Here is a 19,541-nt window from a genome sequence, read left to right as displayed (position 1 = left end):
TGGAAGTTAGAGTTATGGTGAAATAAAAACAATATGGGAATATATGACCTGAAGTTCAGTCAAGGTTATCTCAGAGTAAATTTATAGATGATAATGCAGTTGAGTACAAGTCATCAACACATTCTGTTCAATGAATGAATGTATGATGAAATGAAACAACGATGAATCATGTAACAACATTTTGTGTCTGACCCTTTTAGAAATAAGAAAAGATTGATCAGTCATCAGCATTTAAATCGACTGGTCATGTTAAAAATGACGGCCACTTACCTTACATATCGATACAGTCAGCAGCACTTACCACAGGGCTTGAGTGCAGTGATTGTCACTCAATGCAAATCAAATCACAAGTATGCAGTAAACAGCATAGTGTAATGCAAATCTGTAAAAGTGTACTTTTGATTTAAGATCAATGCTTAAGATATGACAAGCTAGGAAAGGAAGTAGAATGGTGACATACCGTAGGCATAGGAAAGGGACGGAGATGCACTTGATAAAAAATGATATAAAATCATAGAGATACATTGACAAGCTCACTGTAAATTTTAAGTTGTTTCAGTGCACACTTCAAGTTGAGGAAAGTGTTTGCCTAACTTTAGTACTTTACTTACTTTCCTTTCATTTGCAAAAGGAGAATAACCAGGTATATTTACTCAAATACATAAATACAATTATAAGAATTGTTACTTTACTTGACTATTAACATTTTGTGCAACTTTATGTTTACTTTATGTTTACCTGAATTTCAGATGAAAATTTACTTTTTACTGCACACTTTACTACCACTATTACTAGTTTCTATGGCAGGCCAAGCTACAACAGGTATCAATCATTTAAACTATGAAAGCTCTTTTTGTGTGTTTTGGGGGTAACTGTTTTTTAGTTACAATCTGTGGTCCAAATGTAAACAAATGGTGGACAAGATCAAACACTGAAAACTGATTTCCCTCTAAAATTGATTTGCAGGTCTTTTAATATGAGGACTAATACTAGACAGCAACTTCAATCTGAGCAAAATCTGTGCGACAGCAATATCTGTAGGTTTCTTCCTCTTGGAACTTGAAATGAAAAAAACAGAAACAACAATGAAAAGTTAACTAAAAGGGACAGGTACAGTATGTGTACCTTTGTGGTAGTTGAGCTATGAGCTCCTGGGGCCTCACACAGAGAGAACGGCTCTAGAAGAGAGAGCGTCATGGATAGAGACAGAGATGACACATTCTTCAAGACCAGAGTCTCATATACGGGGATTAGATCCTTTCCTGGGACCTGTAAGACATACACATGCATTGCCTCTGCGTTTAATCCAACAATATAAAGGCATGTCTTAGGAACAGGAATATTACAGCACCACAAATATCCTGGAGAGAGCACTGTTCATGATCCTTTGACCAACCTTCTCCATACAGAAGTTCAGCTGCTTGGAGGAAATGCTGAGCATTGGAGCAATAAAACGACAGGTAACATCAACAGACATGATGAGCTCTGAACTGCCCTGGCGACCCACAATCCCATAGCACACCAGACGCTCCTGAACGACCTGGAAAGACAAAACATGCTGTACATGTACTGCAACATACATGTAATCTAATGGACACATACTGGCTGTGTTTATGAAACTCAGAGCTTATTCACAGGTTTATTCACTTTAGGGCCTGCAAGCAAACTGTCTCACCTTGGAGGAGTCTGAAGATCCCGTCAGCACCATGTCAACGGAGCAGCCTGGGAAAAGCTCCACTCGAGAAGGGCTGAGGCTGAACACCGGCTTTTCTCTGCTAGAGGAGAGTAAAGATCCACGGCTCGGAACATCTTTTTTCCTGGGAGTGGAGATGGAGGGCAGGAAGCCTTTGCCAGACAAGCTGTCCTCTTTGCGGGTTTTGGAAGGGGGCGGGAAGCCATCAATACGCCAGTACAAACGGTGTGTCCGCTGGCCATGGTTGGTCAGCTTGAAGTTGTATTGGCATGACCCATGACTTATAGGGCATACAGAAGACAGCAAGAATGTGAGACATACTGTCAGCACTACATTATTAGTTCTAAATCACCATATCATTCATATTAATTCAAGAGTTTAACCTCTCTCATTCTACCTGAAGTATGTTCCTAAGTCAAGGCTTGGGGCAAAAGGCCTGTCACTGACAATTGTGGTGCCAGTGCCTGTGGCAGACAGAGGAACTGTGTGTCTTTGACTGTCCTGGATGGACACTTCCAGCTTCTCCTGAAAGTGGATCATGTCCTTTAGGTGTGCTACTACCCGAAGCTCCAACTGGCTTTCTGGTGGCACTTCCCCTTCACTGGGCTCAACACGCCAAAAGGACCTTCTATGGCTCTGCAGAAACAAAAACATAAAGTCTTTGCTACTATGGGATGTCTGTCTTTGGATCTGTAGAGTGGAAACAAGGATAGTAACACCTACAGCAACTGCTTTCATGACTGAAATGTGATGCGTGAAAAGATCTCCCTTGTGGGGGCACTTTCCTCTAACCGTTCTCCACAAACCACTGAGATCTATGCTATGGATGGAACTTGAAAGACAGATGTGTATATCATATAGCTGGATGATCACATTAACATCTCACTGCAGCATTAGATCGTAGAGGTAAAAGTAGAGCAGTGGCTCCTTGCCTGACATAAATAAGATGAAGTATCTCCCTACTATGAGTAGGATAATGGGTATTATTGCGTATTACGTATAGATGTACTGTAGTAAAGAAGAAGACTGTGTAACCTACATTTAAATGTTTTAAGATATACAAAAGTCGCAACATAAATAGTTTAAAAATGGTATTTGTTTCACATGTACAATGTTTGTGTTTGATGCAAGCATAGAAAATGACTGCTGCAAGAAAAATCCAATATTTCCCAGCTCTGTGGATTGTTCAATTCCATTTATCTGAATAAAGTCCAATGTAATGAAAAAACAGATGTAAATCTAATGCTCATCTTCATTCTTTCAACAAAGCAGATAGCCCTTCAATGTGCTCACTGTACTGTATATATATCTGACCAAGCAGCGGTCAAGATTACAATCAATGTTCTATACAGCATCTCTGTTGATGAATGGCTGGAACATAAACTTTTAATTGGGATTTTGAGAATGAGCTTCCCACAGATGCATTGAGGCTTTCAATGCCTATAGGACAACACAATAGATTGTTGGCCAATGGGGAAAAATGACTTCACTCGAATACTGCAATTGACATTTGCGATCCCGTACTGAAGTTAAGACTGCACAAGTTTGTTGTGTTTACCTTAAATATTGGACAAATGAAATATAAAGATTTTGTTTGACGTCTCAGTTCAAAGCCACTTTCTTACAAAAAATCCTGTGTAAAAAAGTATTTGGAGAAAAAAGCCTCACACAAGCAGGCAACACTTGACCAGCGAGTGACTCTGGGAGTCACAGATCACTTTCTCAGCATTTGTATGATCGGGTGAAGAAGCCAGTGAAAGCAAACTTGTGTTGGGTCGATACTAGAGTGATCATGGCAAAGGGGTGGGTAGTGTTGGAGGAGGAGAAAGAGCAGGGGTCGACTCCCACGAGAGGAGCAAGACGACTGGAATCTCAATAATCGCATCAAACCTGCTGCATCCCACAGCTTAATTAGAATTGATTGCCTTTGAATGCAGCACAAGTCAGAAGGGTTTAGAATCCAAATCTGTGCTGTGCTATCACTACAACTATCAACAGTACATCACACTGCATAAATCCTGCATTGGTGCTGCAGTTAGTACTGCAACCACTTCCCCTGTCAAATATTATGCAGAAAGAAAGTCAATATATTGAACATGAATATTAAATGGCTCATGTTTCTGGTTGCCAGCCAAAAAGAGACAAAAATAACATCTCAATTTTCCGGCTAATCCCCTTTTAACAGTGAGTGCAGAAAATGGCGTCCACATCATGTGTATATGGACTGTTACACAGTTTCGATTTCTAGCACTGTATCTCTGTTTATATCTGACAACAGAGAAGAAAACAAAAACATCTGTCACGGCTTCAGGTAAAGGGGTTTGCTATACAAACATGAACATTGTTTCTTCATGTCCAGACTGCAGTGCTTGGCCAATATTTTTTAGATTATATTGATATTTTTCATACTCTATAAGACAACTTATAAAAACCTAGTTTGGGTTAGTTATGGAGTAGTAGTTAATTTTTCACAGATGGTCAGTTAGATAACAAGCAAGTGGGGACATCTTCTACAATATCCCTGCGATCTTCTGTCATCAGGTCTATTTGTGTGGCTCTCTGCCAACCTATTGAGTGAGATGTAATGTGATTCCAGGGGAATCTGCATCGATTGATGCTTGAGAGTGCAGAGGAGAAACTCCTTCCCTCAACGCTGCCTCAGAGGAGAGGACAGGGTCACACCACTGCACTTACACCAGGGTTGCCTGTGTGTGTGAATTTCTGTGCCCGTACGGTGGTGTGTATACCAGCTTAGTAAGTATTGAGGCACGGTTCAAGTCACAAGTTTGTTCGCTGTGGATATCAAGCAACGCTGATAAGGCGATGCACAGCGAGAGAAGGGCTTTCAGGAGGCAAGTGAAACACTGAATATGATGAATTGTAGCTCTCAGGTTGCTGCAGAGTTTAGAGTTTCATTTGCACTGAGTAAGCAAGATAAATAAAAATCTAACAACTATATAGAAAAAGTAACACGTACGTGTGCTGGCTTATATTCATAATTACAGGTGTAATAACTGTAAAGTCAAAGTATCTTAAAATGTTAATTGTTGAAAAAATCAGTGTGGTGTCAGTGGTCAGGTGAGCACGGTGTAAGAGAGGGAAACAGCTGAACTGTCAGTTAAACTGCGGACATTGTCTCTTAACATTAAATGACAGTTTGTGCATATAATGTCCCAAACATGAGAAACAGCAATACAATCAGAGAGCTGAGAAATATTCAATCAGTTTCCCAGTTTATCTGTTTTATTTATGTTATTCTGAATTGACAAAATGTCACTATGTGACTGGTTTATAATGGAAGCGCAAAGAGATGCACTCTGAGGAAAATCTCTTATTCTCCATGGGTAGGACTGAAATTGAATGGGCAACTAATTATTTCAAGAGCTACCAAAGCAATGAACCTATTACCTCATTAATTACATATCCAATTATACTGAAAATGAATTAGTAACAGGAGCAGGGGATGACAGACAGACGGTTTATACAAGAAATCTAGCTGGTGAATGAGTAGCTGGCTGGACAGGTATATAAATCCATTATTAAAACTAATGTTGCTTTTAGTTCATTACCCTATGCTCCCAGACTCTGTAACATCCTGCTAATAGATCTGAGGACATTTAGTTCATTTTAATTTTAGTAAGACATGCTTTTGAGTATGTGCGTACCTGCCTAATACTTCTAGTACAGTATGTGTGTTGAGAGGTGAGTCTGTGCTTGTACCATGCGAGCAGTAAAGTGGGCTGGAATAGGTGACAGGTTTGACAGGTGCAGGGTTCTAGTAATATCCTTCAGAACAGGGATTCTGCCAAAGTCCAGCTGTGGGCTCTGAACATGAATTACTGGACCCTGCCCAATACAGGACAGGACCACCTCCTTGAACAGATCAGAACAGAAGAGGGGGGGGGGGGGTTAGAGAACAAAATTTAACACACTGCCAGTATTCAGACATGCACACATTATTCAATCTGCAAGAGCACAGATATCAACACTCAGAAACACACATGCAGGCACACACACACATGCAGGCACACACACACACGCAGGCACACACACGCAGACACACACACACCTACACACACACACACACACACACACTTCCACTGACCAGGGGTGGATGGACACTGCCGAACACAGCAATGCGTAGACTGTGATGCAGCCTTCCAACAGCCTTAGCCAGCAGGAACACGGGAAGCTTCTCTGAAGTGTGAGGAAGAATCACTCCTCTGGGTATGGAACTGCCAAACAGCAGTGACGGAGTCTCCTCATAGTCCTGATAAAGTCACACCAATAGAAATCACACGTTTAATGCAGACATACAGACCCAGCACCTAATGTACATACAGATTAAAAACAACTGTCCACTCTTGTCGTAAATCACAAATTTAGGCAGATAGACCTAAAACACAACCAGGTTTGTGCTTCGTGTATTTTTAATTGTGACTGGTCATTTTTTACTGTATTTTGCAGTAGGTTGAAGTCCCTTGTGGCTACAGTATTTACACCTGATTGTTTTTCAGTTTGACTTTGTCTCAAAAAGGATTTGAAAGTCTAAATAATGTTGAGTAATAAATAATACAGTGATAGCATTAAATTATATTTTAAGCTTTTTTGCTTTCTTGTTGAGAGTAAGGATAGATTTACTAAGTAATACAAACGTTTTATCTGGTTTGTTTAATCTGTAAAAAACAACCTAAGTGTAAAAAGTGACCTCTTAAAGTTTTTTTTTTTTGGGGCTTTTTGTGCCTTTATTGATAGAGCAGTGGAGAGAGACAGGAAATGGGGAGGCAGAGAGAGGGGGAATGACATGCAGCAAAGGGCTTGTCCGATGCAGGACTCGAACCGAGGGGCCAACTGCAGCGAAGACTGTAGCCTCTGTATATGGGGCGGATGCTCAACCAGCTGAGCTATACGACACCCCAAAAGTGACCTCTTAAAACCTGATCTCACTGTGAGGTTGTCTGGCAACCAGCTGAGCCTTTAGGAACTCACTGTGCCCCACCAGGAAACAGTCCTGCATAAAACTCTAGCAAAATTACAACATGTTATTTTTACACTATGGTTTTTGTATAGATTAAACAAGATAAAATGTGTTCACTGCTTTTCAATAGAGGCTAGCTTTTTTACCTGTTTCCAGTCTTTATGCTAAATTAAACTAAACTGCTGCCTGTAGTTTAATTTCCCCAAATGTTGGACCAATCCTTTAACGTATTATATTATAGTAATGTCACTCATTTCTATCACATACAGTAAATTTTGCAGTACTGAGCTGGAAATGAGCCATGGTATTAAATATGAATGCATCAGCCTTGATGGGTTTTGTTCTCTTGATCTCACTATAGTATCTCTTCCCCGGCACACACGCAGTATACATACAAACATCATTTCAGTTGCTTTGGTGATCTACTTAACCTGGTCAAGCACGCCATAGCAGACAGGCAGAGTGCTGGGGTTGTTAAGCTTCACTTGCTGTTCATAGGGGTAATTGAGAAAACACCTTTGAAAGTCCAACACTGGAGTCTCCACCACAATCTCAGGAACAACACACCTATCAACAGAGAGACAGAAGAGACAGCAATAGCAAGAAACAAGAAGAAAAAAACTAAGGCTTATTTATGAATCACAACAGTAATTGCACTGCATCATGCCAAAACATGGTCTATTAATTAGAACTGTTTCATAAATTTTAAATGACGTTGATTGCTGCGAGGAAGTCAGGTTGCCATTGTCCTATTCTGAGAGATGGTGCAGGTGACATTCAAATATATTGTTATTCAAATGAGCCCCTGAATATTTAACACATACTCCACTGATTTGTCGACAGCTGTATGGAGGTTCAATGGACCACATTCACAGCTTGTCAAAGCATCAGTAACAGCCAGAAGCACAGCAGAGGTTACTGCCAGAAAAAAACTTACTCTACTTAAAAGAAAGGGTGACAGGCGAGTCTGTAAAAACCAAGATGAACCTCTGCTGTTCTATGGCATCTTGTGACACAACTGTAACACATTGTACGTCAAATCTCATTCTCATATCCATCTGTATGCGGTCTTACTAGAACAGAGGGATGGTGATTCATTTTTATTCATTCATTTTTTATGAAGTATCTTTTCAAAAGGGAAATGATCAAACAGTTTTATGGAACAAGAGAAAAAACACAGGAAAACTGACCCAGTAATCAGTGTTTATGGCCTTAATGTGCACAGTCAAAAATAAGTATAAGTAGTATGACTAAATAATTATTTTTGCTTCAACTTGCAAGACGAGATGTTAACATTTGTACTTGTGTCTGACCTGGCATTGATAGGCAGAGTCATCACCTCCTCACCAACACCTTCAACATCCACTACCAGTGCAAGCCTGTATCTCCTGACTGTGTTGGAGCACAGAGTCACCTGTACATATAATACACACACACATAATACACACACACAGTGGGAGATACAGTGAGCATTACTGATATCAACACCATTAAACACAGTTTTGGTTAGGAGTTTTTAATTGGTTGCTTTATGCCGATGCCAGTGTTGAGTAATGCATTATAGAACAAATGAATCCTCTCTTGACAGTAACAAGACAAGTACGTAGAGCTTCACAATTTAGATTTCATCTCTCAAGAGCTACACATTATTTAGTCAACTATGGCGAAACCGACTATCCTCAGAATTTGTAAGATGTCTTAATAAAGAGATGTAGTGCTTTTCTCTTTTGCAACTAAACTTCATCATTTTGGCTGCCTATTACAGCTTTAATTGATACTATGTTCCCCAAGACAAGACCTTCATAACAAACAGTAAACTATATATTTCAGCTTTGTTGGATGAATGAACTAATATCATATACACTGAAAACAATGTAAATAAAAGCAGTTTAAGGCAGATTGGAAGTAACTTTAAACACACAGTTTGTGTCTCTTAGATTATGTGCACCCGTTCAGCTGTGCTGCGTTCACAGTGCCCTCTTTTGCCTGTGGTACTGTTACCATCCTTAAGTTTCACCACAGTATATAGTAAAACCAGTATAGTGGCATGTCTCTAGTTTGTGTACGTCTTTACAAAGACTTGCAATATGCTGCTAAGACAGCAAATGAATTAAAACATTTTTGATTTACCTTAATGGTGATATCTGACATGGCACGCACAGTGCCTCCAGCAGGGCTGACAGTGAACTCCACAGGCCGGGCATGAAGATCTCTAGCAGCACTGCCTTGCCAATTGTTCCTGGACACTTCAGATACCTGTTTGGCACTGGTAACACTAGCAGATCCCAACCCATCTCCCAGGATACGCAGGGCAAAGGTCATAGGCACCAGGGAGGTGTTGAAGAGGGTACAAATCAATGTTTGTGGGAAACCTGCATAGAGAGATGAAGAAAGAATGAAACACAGTGAAGATGAGGAACGAGAGAAAAAAATAAGAGTGATAAGATTATAGAAGTGGAACAAAGTAGAACATAAAAAGTGGAAGCTAGAGTATAATACATATAATGCGGGCAACTTAGTAATGAATAAGCCCAGGAAAAATGTTGCAACCCACCAAAGGCTACATCTCCAAAATTGAGCTCTAAAACATTGAAGTGAAACGTAGGACCAACAACGCAACCCCTGGAAGACAAAACAAAGAGATGAGCCATGAGAAACCTTGGATTGGACAATAACATCAAGTTCAAGGATTCTTAAATAAGCACGTTAGTGTAGTGGAAGGTGACTATTTTTATGAATAGCAGGCTTTTATAGTTATAGAGTTTTTAGAATTGATAAATCTGAATGTTCCATGAAAATCTGAGTTACAACACTTGCTAACTTCACCTGAAGGTCAAGGTAAGTGGTTTAGGCTGTCCTGTGACAGCTAGCAGCAAGTCCTCAGAGAAAGTTCCCAAGTTGCAACTGTGGAAGGTGACTTCCACAATCTGGCAGGCCCCAGAGGGGACGACACCTTCCTCAGGACTGAAGGAGAAACAGCGGCCGAAAGTGGTGTCGGGGCTTGACAGCTTGAAGGGGGAATCAATCAGCCCTTTGTTGGACACCAGTAACTGGACAAAAAGAAGTATCCACTCATTCAACACTCAAATAAAGTTTTTTCTTGTATAAGCCCCGCGATCAATCATGAAGTAATATGTAATATGTACTGCAATTAAGTTTTGTGGCATCATGAACTGAAGGGACACAACTGTTTACTTTGGCTTAACTTTCTTACTTCATAACAGTTTTTGTCACCGATGAAGACATTCTTCATATCCATCAGGTTATAGTTGAGCTGGAGTTCAGGTCCCATGCCTTCGCCCTTGATTGTGAGAGGTAGTCGAGAATCACGGCCTGAGGGCAGACAAAGACAGATGTAGGAAATATTCATTACAAAGTCATCGAAAGAGAGACATGGAGTCAGAGAGAAAAAACAAGGAGATGGGAAGTGTAACAACAAAAATATGTAAAAAGTGACAATTTAATGTTTCGAGGGATAAACTGTCGTTCAAGCAGTAATGGACATATGTAACACTGATTTTATGTAAGTGGAAAGGTTGCTTTTATGTTTCTAGTTGAAACATACACTGAATCAAAAGTTAGTCCAAATACAAATTATCTAAGCTACTTTACTTCTTACTCTCCCTAAAACATTTTATTTGCTGTAGCCTCTTTCTATTTCTGTATTTGTAAACTTGGCCATTCGAGGTCTATCCTTCGGTTTTGCTTATTAAGCTTTTAAAACTTTTTGCAAAGTGAGGAATCAGGGTACACTAGTCTCCTGAACTTTCTCCTGGTCAGGTCATCACCTGCCTCAGAAAACATGGAAATTAATGTAAATCTGGCCTCCGGCTCAGAAGACACACGTGAATGCCACATGCAAATTTTCCAACAATCTTTTACTACCAGTGGGGTGAGATGAATATACTGGGGCCTCATGACTGAATTGTCTAATATGAAAATGAGATCAAGTAGCAATGAGTCCTCCAGTGGTTAGGGGTTTGATTGTAGCTATCACACACTGGAGGAGAAGAGAACATAACAGAGACATAGAGGAGAGGAGCAGTTGTCCTTTGATAATAAGTAAATAGACAGACACGGTTTGCTACCCAGACGTGTCTTTTTAACCTTTGTCTGCACTGAGGCACAACTCACTGAGGGAAGGAGAATCTTTTATGAGAAATCCAAAGCTATTGATTACGGCAGGGGGGTACAGTTTGTTTGAAGTTGTTAAAACAATCAATTCCATGGTGTTGAAGAACAAACAAAATAAAGTTTTTCTCTGTTTCTGAGAGTTTTGGTTGGCTGTGTTGCTATAAAGCTGTTGCAAATGTAAACCTTAATACACATCATCTTGTCATAATTTGATCTCTTCTCCCAAACTCACAGACAGTTGGGCACTATCTCAGGGCTATCAGATATACTAGAAATGGCACGTGCCCAACATCTGGCAGAAGAATGGATCCTAAATGAGCTACTGTGATTAAACTTTGCTTCCCTACACACATTGTCTTTGTGTATAAGACTATAAACTCTGCTAGAAGAGACACAACACAAATTTAGTGTGGAAAAGTTGTGGAAGTTGTTTTAAAGACGCAAATCAGTTGTATCCAAATGCATTTTGGGGGTTTCCTGGTCCACTTCTGTGTATGCATGCTAAGTTTTTGATGGTGGTGCAGAGGGAATTTTGAAGAGTAAGTGTAACAGTGGAGCCTGTATTTCACCTCAAAGACATACTGAAACAGATATCCAATGTGAGTGAAACATAAATATTTTTGTATGTATAAATAGCAGAAATCGAATATATATTTCATTCTATATTTCATTTTCAGTTCTCACATGGTTGTTTATGTTGCTTGTGCAGCTCGTGGACAATTAGTTAATGATCTGATCCTTGCCAATCCCATAACATGACACACAAGAGGCACATGTTTACAGTGACAATGCTAACATGTGAGACTCTGGGGGACATGAATTTTAGTACAAGATTTCATGTTGCAGCTAGCATGGCTAAAAACTAAACATTGAAAACTGTTGCTGTATTGCAAAGATAAATGCGATACTCTGCGTTTGTATGCATGTTGTATTTTCTAGCTAGAGACTAACCTGTGACATCACAATATATGGTTTGTTGGTACAGCTTGGCCTCCTCAGGCTTGAAGACAATGGTAAACTGTGCAGTAGTGTTGGGCCATATTTCACCTTCCTGAGCCACATAAAGACAAAAAGGAAAAACAATTATTTTATAGAAAGGATGTAAAGTAAACATGATTCTATACTGTAAATGCAAATTTTCTCACAGGGAAAAATTGGTGGGTTCTTGATAGTGTGAATGGACAAGAGGGGACTTTTTTTATGTAGAAAACAACGTGGGGGGTTGAGTCCTGCAGTTTAGTCCGGCTCAACACTAATCACCTATTAACTGCCTATAAGACCTACTTATACCTGTGTATGTCTCTGTGTGTGTGCACAGTATGTGTGGAGACTGCTGACCATTTCTCTCAAATGTCCTCTCAAAGCTTAGTTTGTTGACTGGCCTACAGACTGTTTACTCTCTCCCCCACCCTTTCACTCCCTTCTGCCCTCTCTCTGTTTTTAATTTGTCTTCCCTCTCCCTCTGTGTAGGGAACCTGGCTGAGCTGAGCAGAGGAGACACTGGCAGAAAAGAGGGGTGGCGGTGTCAGAACAGGTCAGGCTACCTGAAGGTCCCTGGGCAGAAAGGGCCCAGATCGTGACCCTTCTGTTACTGAGGAGTCAGGCTGGAATTACATGCGAACAATAGAGATGAATGTTAACTATTTGTGACAGATCTAATCTCATCTTTTCACTCAGAACCCATTTCTGTCTTTGCAGCGAGCATGTTATAAGAGGGAGCGGATATTGAGAGACAAGAACAGACACATATAAACACACCGCTGGCTCCACAGTTATGCAGCTGTGTGAGAGGGCCAGGAGTTGGTCCTTTGTAGCCTGGCTTCTACTTTCTTGCAGGGCTCTGACCAGCAGTGGGAGGCGATGGATCGCTGTGGGGTCAGACTCACACTCAAAAAGCAACCGTTCTTTCTCCTCCTCCTCCCTCTGGAGTACTGAGCTCTCCCTGGAGGGAGGGAGGGGAGGTGAAAGGTAAATCTGGCAACACACGCTTTGGTAAAAAGAAATACACAGCAGGTAATTGTACATGCTACATGCACACAGAGGAGGAGGGATGAGGGTAGCTGACACAGATACACAACTTCTGAAAAAATTATTCAAAATCACAGTGCTGTATTGTCTGTGTTCTTTCATGTGCATGCATATAAACATACCTCAATAAGCTCAGCTCCTCTTCTTCCTTGCTGGGCCACGTTGACCAACAGTACTGAAGAGGGATGTCACTACTGTTGGTGAGAGACACTGTGTTTACGTTGGCCAGAGATATGTAAGTCTTCTTCAACAAGACGGAGTCAGGCTCAAGATGAATGTTCAGTTCCTCACAAGCCCCATACAAGCTGATGTACACATCTTCACCTGAGCAAAAACAGCAGACGCATGCAGAGGTACACAGTCAATACTGGTAGATTTTTGATTTTTGATTATGAGTTATTTATTGTTCTCTCTAATGGGACACATGAGCTGTCATTAAAACAATGAAGATTTTAGTCCCATTTAAATTTCTACTTCATTCATTCAAACATTTATTTATAACGCTGAATTTCTGAAACCATCTGAGATGAGGGTGGCATTTCAGAAGCCTGTAACCAGGTTAGCAATACTGCAAACATCTGCAAAAACATGGTCTCTGAAAGTGCATGGCATGAACATGTCATTGTTATGAGATGTGCTGTTAACACAGCTTGAACATTAAAAGCTGCAAGTAAAAGCATGAAAGGGTGCTTTTGTTTGTCGAGTCAAACAAACATAAGTGGTTTCACTAAGCCTTTCAAAACATTGCTGTCCAGAGAATCATTTACAATAAATAAACAATTTCCATCTTAAAGCTAACACATGTTAAATTGATGCCACATACTGTACATCCCACCAAAAACAACACCACAGACACATGGTAAATGTTTACATAGTTAAAATCATAACCATAAACAGTAACCACAGCTACTATACAGTTAAGTGGGGGTTAGTTAGTCCATTTCAGTTTTAATACCAGAATAAAAAAAACATTAATAAAAAGTTTTATCAAAAATAAAAATTTGAATTGAAGCGAATAAGGTACATAGTTATACATTTAGTATAATAACAAGCAACCAGCAATAAAAATACAAGCTACCCCAAGGAAAAAAGCCCTTGTCTCTCTGCCTCTCCAAACCAATGCTAGACACAGTTATGTTCATGTTCTTTATTGTCATGAAAGGGTGTAGCAGCGTGTAGGGAGGGGGTCAGGGTTTTTTTGCCTATTTTATGAAAAATGTACTGTACATGTTCAAGTTAGCTGACCCTTTCCAAAGGGGGACTTATTTACCCATGCTGTCCATAACATATAAACACTGTCACAACTCATGTCTAAATGTCTCAGTCTAAGAAGTCAGTCATCAGACTATTTGATTTTTGTCTCTTTGTCCCCTGTTTGCCAAACTACACTTTGCCAGTGGGACTACAAGTTGTTTTTTTACTGTTTATTTAAAAAGCAAGCTAGCTTGGAGCTAATTCTTAATTAAAGCAATGCCCTAAAAGTGCAGTTGTATTGGGGTGGGGGTGGAGGTGCTGCCCAGCACAACAAAATCCTATCCACTGAGCAGCCACTGCTGCTCCTCTGGGAGTCTGAGGCCTAATATGGGCTGGGAATAGAGGAGAAAGTCAGCATGGAGTCAAGGACACACTGCAGAGTGTAGCTTAGAAAAACTGAATCTGGATCAAATGGATCCTTGCAAAGACACTAAGGTGGTTTTAAAATTATCCTGGAAAATCAAAACCAATCCAAAACGTATTTTATTATGCTGCCAGCATATGGAGCTATGTGAAATACATCATAAAAGTGAAAGCATAAAATCATAATGTAATAGATTTAAAGTAAATGTGATTTCCGATCACAACCCATCCCAAATATGGGTCTCAGGAGTAAAGTTTCAAACCCACAAGCCTCAAGAGACAAAGACCTTGATGGTTAGTAGGACATCTAATGAGTCTCTGTGGTAGTAACATGTTACCACCATCACAGTGTGCACTTTTCCAACAGTGAGAGAAAGAGCAACAATAACAAGCAACAAAATAAGATGCAAAATTAAGTTTTGTATAAAGCCACCAAGGTCTTATGTAAATTTAGTGAGTGTTTGTTTACATTCAAATCAGAGAGACTTGAGCTTTAGCCTGTGGAAAAACATTGCTTATGATGACATTATTTATATACTATACATTATATATAATTTTATATTTATCATTATTTACAGGTCCAACCCAGCACACACAGGGAGTCCATCTATATATAATGTTAGAGGATCTGAATTCTGAATACTGAGTTGTCTGGGCTCTGAACTCTGGTTGTCCTCTGTGTGTTTCTGTGGTTCATAATTCCTTTCATACATTTCCCTAGCCCCAATCAAAACACAGATACCTTGGTCAATATTATTACTAGAAATGAAAACTGGGATCAAAGTGACATGGATTTTATCATCTGAAAGCAGTCCAATGGGAATTTCATTGTGATTTTATTGTGATTGTGCTTTTCAGCGTTTGTCCTCAGCCAAAAAAAAGTGGAGACTTGCCATTAATTACTTCTTACAAATTTATTGCAACACAGAGAGTGCCCAACTAACTGTGATTGAGGTACAATTGCTCTGAAATGCAGATTCAACACATGGCAAAGGTTTTGGAGGATTGATGGTTGCTCTGCAGGATGATAAGTGAAATCCTGCTCTTGGCCAAGTAAAAGAAACTTGACTCAGGTTTGACAGTGCAAAAATTTTGTGGACTGAAATAATATTAGTGCACTTCCACTGATGTGAATCTAAAAATGTTGAAATAAACAAGGACACAGTGTCATTGATGCAAAGCACTGGAGTTAACCGTGATATACTGATGTTTTGTCGTTACAAATTATTTGACTTTAGCTAGAATATGATGCAGGTATACAATGTAAAATATCAGCTTATTTATTTATTAGTTTGTTTGTGGTTATGAATGTCTGTTTGGCTTTTTCATCAAGAATAAAGTATTTTGTATGTTTTTGCTAGAATGTGTGACACGATTCTGTCTTTGTTTTTATTTTTATTTTTTTAATATTATTTTCTATGGAGCCGATTTTTCAAACAAATACACTGACAGTGGATCCCTCACTTCTTACAAACTTTATTGTGCTGTAGATTTATTTTTAAATGCATACAATTCTCAGATTTTTGAAAAAAAAAATTTGCAAATTTATTTAAATCAAGAACTGAAATCTTTTATTTACAAAAGTATTACAAAATACTCTTTGCTGTGCACTCCAAATTGTGGTCAGATGCATCCTGCTGTTTGTCCTTGAGAAGTGTCTTGAACTTGATTGATTGGACATAGTTATAAAGGCACACACCTGTGAATATAAGGTTCCACAATTCACAGTGCATTTCAGGACAAAAATAAGCCACAAAGTCCAAGGAACTCTGTGGACCTCAACAACAGAATTGAGGCATTGCAGAGATGAGGGCAAGGGTATAAAAACGGCCTTGGTCAGGGAGGTGACTAGGGATCCAACAGTCACTCTAACAGAGCGTAAGAAGTCCTCTGCAGAGATGGGAGAACCTGCCGGAAGACTGAACACTGATTGCCTGCCTGCAAGTTGCAACTATTAAAGAAGCTACTGTATTTCTGTCTTTGCCTGTAGGAGGCATCATCAACATGTCCTTTCCTATAGGTGGTGTGGGCAAGGGTATGTAAAACTGGTATGAAAATGACCTAACAGCCCTAACGCCTGCTATTTTATTTAGTGTCACAAACACTCAGTCACAAACAGTCCCCCTACACACACACTCAGAGAGCATAGCCCAATATTTCCATCCTTGCTGATTGGTTACCATGGTGACAAAAATGACACTCAACATGCAGCAAGGATGATGATAGAAACAAGAACAAAAATCCAACCAGTCCATTTGCTACCTCTAGACCTCGTTTGTGTCAGGCTATTACCCTGTTTATATAGGTTCAAGTTTATTTGAGTGCACACCTGAGACTCCACACACCTTGTAGGATAACCAATAACATATAACATCCGACAGACAACTATGAGACCGAATACACACAAGCAGGCAGAATCTCAAATATACAGGTAAGAGTGTTAATACAACAACACGACTGAGGTAAGGAAATGAAAAAAGGTTCATAATGAACAGCAATAGTAACAAAAATGAGATAAATTCAGAATGTTACTAATGTAGAATCAGTCAGATCATTACGCTGCCAGTGAAATTAAGAGGGATCACATAGGGAAATAAGCAGGTTTTAATCCTGGACTTGAAAATCTCAACAGAGCCTACTTCCTGAATTTGCATAGAGAGTTTAGCCAAAAGAAGGGAAGCTCGTGAGTAAAGGCTCTACCCCCAAAAGACTTTTTATTAAACCTAGGAGCTAAGTAACTTGCATCAAGAGAATGTACTGTAAAGGGTGTGATGGAGTATGTGGAATAATAAGTACTGAAGATAGAGGAGGGAGCCAGTGCATTTAAAAGTCTGAAAGAGGATTGTGAAATCAACCTTTGCTGGTATTGGGCAATGAGAAGACATGTGTCATGACCAGTATATCAATGAACATACTACTCTTCATAAGAAAGAGAGGAGTAAGAGTCAGTGATGAATCAACCAAATGCAAAAGATTTATCTCTCACAATAATAAGCAAATGTATTAAATTTTCATTAGATGAACCATCCCATTAGGTTTCAAGTCCTATTCAGTGCAGACTGAATAGGAAAACTTTATATCCATCTCTTCCTGAACTTTAACGCAAATGATCAGGAGTGTTTCATTGGGACATGAGATACCTCATTTCTCAGTAACATGAAAGCAGCAGTCATAGTGCAACTGTCCCAGTGTGACTTATTTAGCTTTAAGATTAATCGACTACAAGATCTATACAATGACTAGGCGTGTCCTACAGTAAGAACACATTAGATTTCCACTGAGGGAGGGGATAACAAAACAGCCTGGCACAATCCCATAGGAAGGCCAGTTCTTTGCTTTCACTCTGGAAGAAAGAAAGACTATGAAGACGTGAAATATCATCATATGATGAAGAAGAGAGTAAAGAGAACAGAGGACAGAAGATGAGTGATAGAAGGAAATGAGGGAGAGAGAGAGAGAATTGGGGAATACAGAGAGAAAAGCAATTATCTCCCAGCATCCGGATGCTATGACAGCAGCTGACAGGCAGGGAGGGCTGCAGCTTATTGCTAAGCTTTCATCATAGCTGTCCACCAACCCGTCTTGCTTTCTCTTCCCACAAATTCGGTATGTGCACAGCTAGAACTTCTCAACCGCTTCAGCTGCCTTTGATTGCAGCACCAAAAGCAGCACTTCAGTGTGTGTGTGTGTGTGTGTGTATGAGTGTGTGGAAGCACATGCATGTACCTACATTTGAGATTGTGTGTTTGTTTATAAGCTACTTGATTTGTGTATGTATGTGTGTGTGTGTGTGTGTGTGTGTGTTTGTGTGTGTGTGTGTGTGTGTGTGTGTGTGTGTGTGTGTGTGTGTGTGTGTGTGTGTGTGTGTGTGTGTGGCTTTTCTAAAAGGCTGCTGTACTGAAGTCCCCTTGGTGCTATAGCCCTGTCAAAGCAGATGCCTCAACGCTCCCTAAGAGCTGTCTGTCTCTTCATTTAAATCAGCTGCAGTGACAGAGGAGAAGGGGGATGTATGATGGAGGGAAGCAGGGAGGGGAGGTTACTGGAGCATCAAAGAGCCTCTACTCACTTTTAAGACAAAACAAGGATGTCTAACACAGCAATGAAGGAAAACAAGTGAGCTGAGAAAACTATTATTTTTCAAAGCTACACTGACTTTTATCTGACAAAGGAAAATAAAGACACAATGTGTACCCGCTTTAAGTACTATGGTGTACTGTACATGCAAACTGATGCACAGCACATTAACGCACACATGCACACACACACACACACAGACAGACAGACAGACAGACAGACAGACAGACAGACAGACAGACAGACAGACAGACAGACAGACAGACAGGCTACATCCACCAGCTTATGCTGAAGTCTCCAATGGCCCCTCAGCAGAGTAAAGCCTTTTGCGACATGCTGACCTGAAACATACATGAGAGTGAGGGAGTCAGGGAAAGGTGCTAAATTAAAAATGATAGTCTCTTGATGGGTTGTAAGTGGTGTTCTGGACCTGGGCTATCCCTCCCACTATAAAAGGTTAATGCTGCTGAACACTGCTACTGTTGCCACTCCTTCAGCAGACTTGCCTATTTATGTAGAAACACGGCACGTAATTTTTGTATTTACTGGTACTGAAAGCATTTAAGGAGTAGCTTAACTCTAGATTGCCCACTATCACATTCACAGTAAGATAAGTAGAGTATCAGTTTATGTTTTGGATGAGAGCATAAACAAGTCTGAGTTATGAGTTATGAGTCTGGGTTTTTGCTAAAAGAGAGATAGGAATAACCATTTACCATTACTCAAGTTTCCATCCACACATCCTATTGAAATATCCTTGTGGGTTTTAATATATGGGCAAGACAAAAGGGGAATTGAGAATTCTCAAAAAAAAAAAAAAAGGTCCATGAGCATAATAAATACGTCTCCTTTAGCCAGACACTTTATGTCTACTGGCCATGAGGTTTGCAGATTATGTTTAATGTGTATTGACGCAGTTAGGCCACTACTGAGGGGACACTTCTCCAAAGAGATGCCTATTGATATGCTGTTTACATACAAAGTATCCTAGGGGCTTAATGAACAATTGTCATTATC

General features: G+C 39.9%; 1 protein-coding gene across 1 annotated transcript in view; it reads right to left on the bottom strand.

Moving 5' to 3' along the window:
* Window positions 1–19,541, bottom strand: part of hydin (HYDIN axonemal central pair apparatus protein) — a 66,216-nt gene that overhangs the window by 37,997 nt on the left and 8,678 nt on the right. The window contains exons 7-21 of the mRNA XM_087174230.1: window positions 12,956–13,157; window positions 12,564–12,747; window positions 11,757–11,856; window positions 9,886–10,004; window positions 9,498–9,721; window positions 9,226–9,293; window positions 8,802–9,043; window positions 7,985–8,085; window positions 7,103–7,238; window positions 5,799–5,963; window positions 5,414–5,566; window positions 2,091–2,329; window positions 1,676–1,973; window positions 1,397–1,540; window positions 1,126–1,269 (exon numbers count right to left, since the gene is read on the bottom strand). Coding sequence (XP_087030356.1) covers window positions 1,126–1,269; window positions 1,397–1,540; window positions 1,676–1,973; window positions 2,091–2,329; window positions 5,414–5,566; window positions 5,799–5,963; window positions 7,103–7,238; window positions 7,985–8,085; window positions 8,802–9,043; window positions 9,226–9,293; window positions 9,498–9,721; window positions 9,886–10,004; window positions 11,757–11,856; window positions 12,564–12,747; window positions 12,956–13,157 — 2,519 coding nt within the window. The remainder of the gene's footprint in view (window positions 1–1,125; window positions 1,270–1,396; window positions 1,541–1,675; window positions 1,974–2,090; window positions 2,330–5,413; window positions 5,567–5,798; window positions 5,964–7,102; window positions 7,239–7,984; window positions 8,086–8,801; window positions 9,044–9,225; window positions 9,294–9,497; window positions 9,722–9,885; window positions 10,005–11,756; window positions 11,857–12,563; window positions 12,748–12,955; window positions 13,158–19,541) is intronic.

This window comes from Seriola lalandi, unplaced genomic scaffold (genome assembly GCF_002814215.2).
Source record: "Seriola lalandi dorsalis isolate HSWRI2012SDOR001 ecotype SW California unplaced genomic scaffold, Sedor1 jcf7180002054331, whole genome shotgun sequence".
NCBI classification, from domain to species: Eukaryota; Metazoa; Chordata; class Actinopteri; order Carangiformes; family Carangidae; genus Seriola; species Seriola lalandi.
Note: the sequence above shows the minus strand (reverse complement) of the source record. Positions and strands in the feature narration are given on the sequence as shown.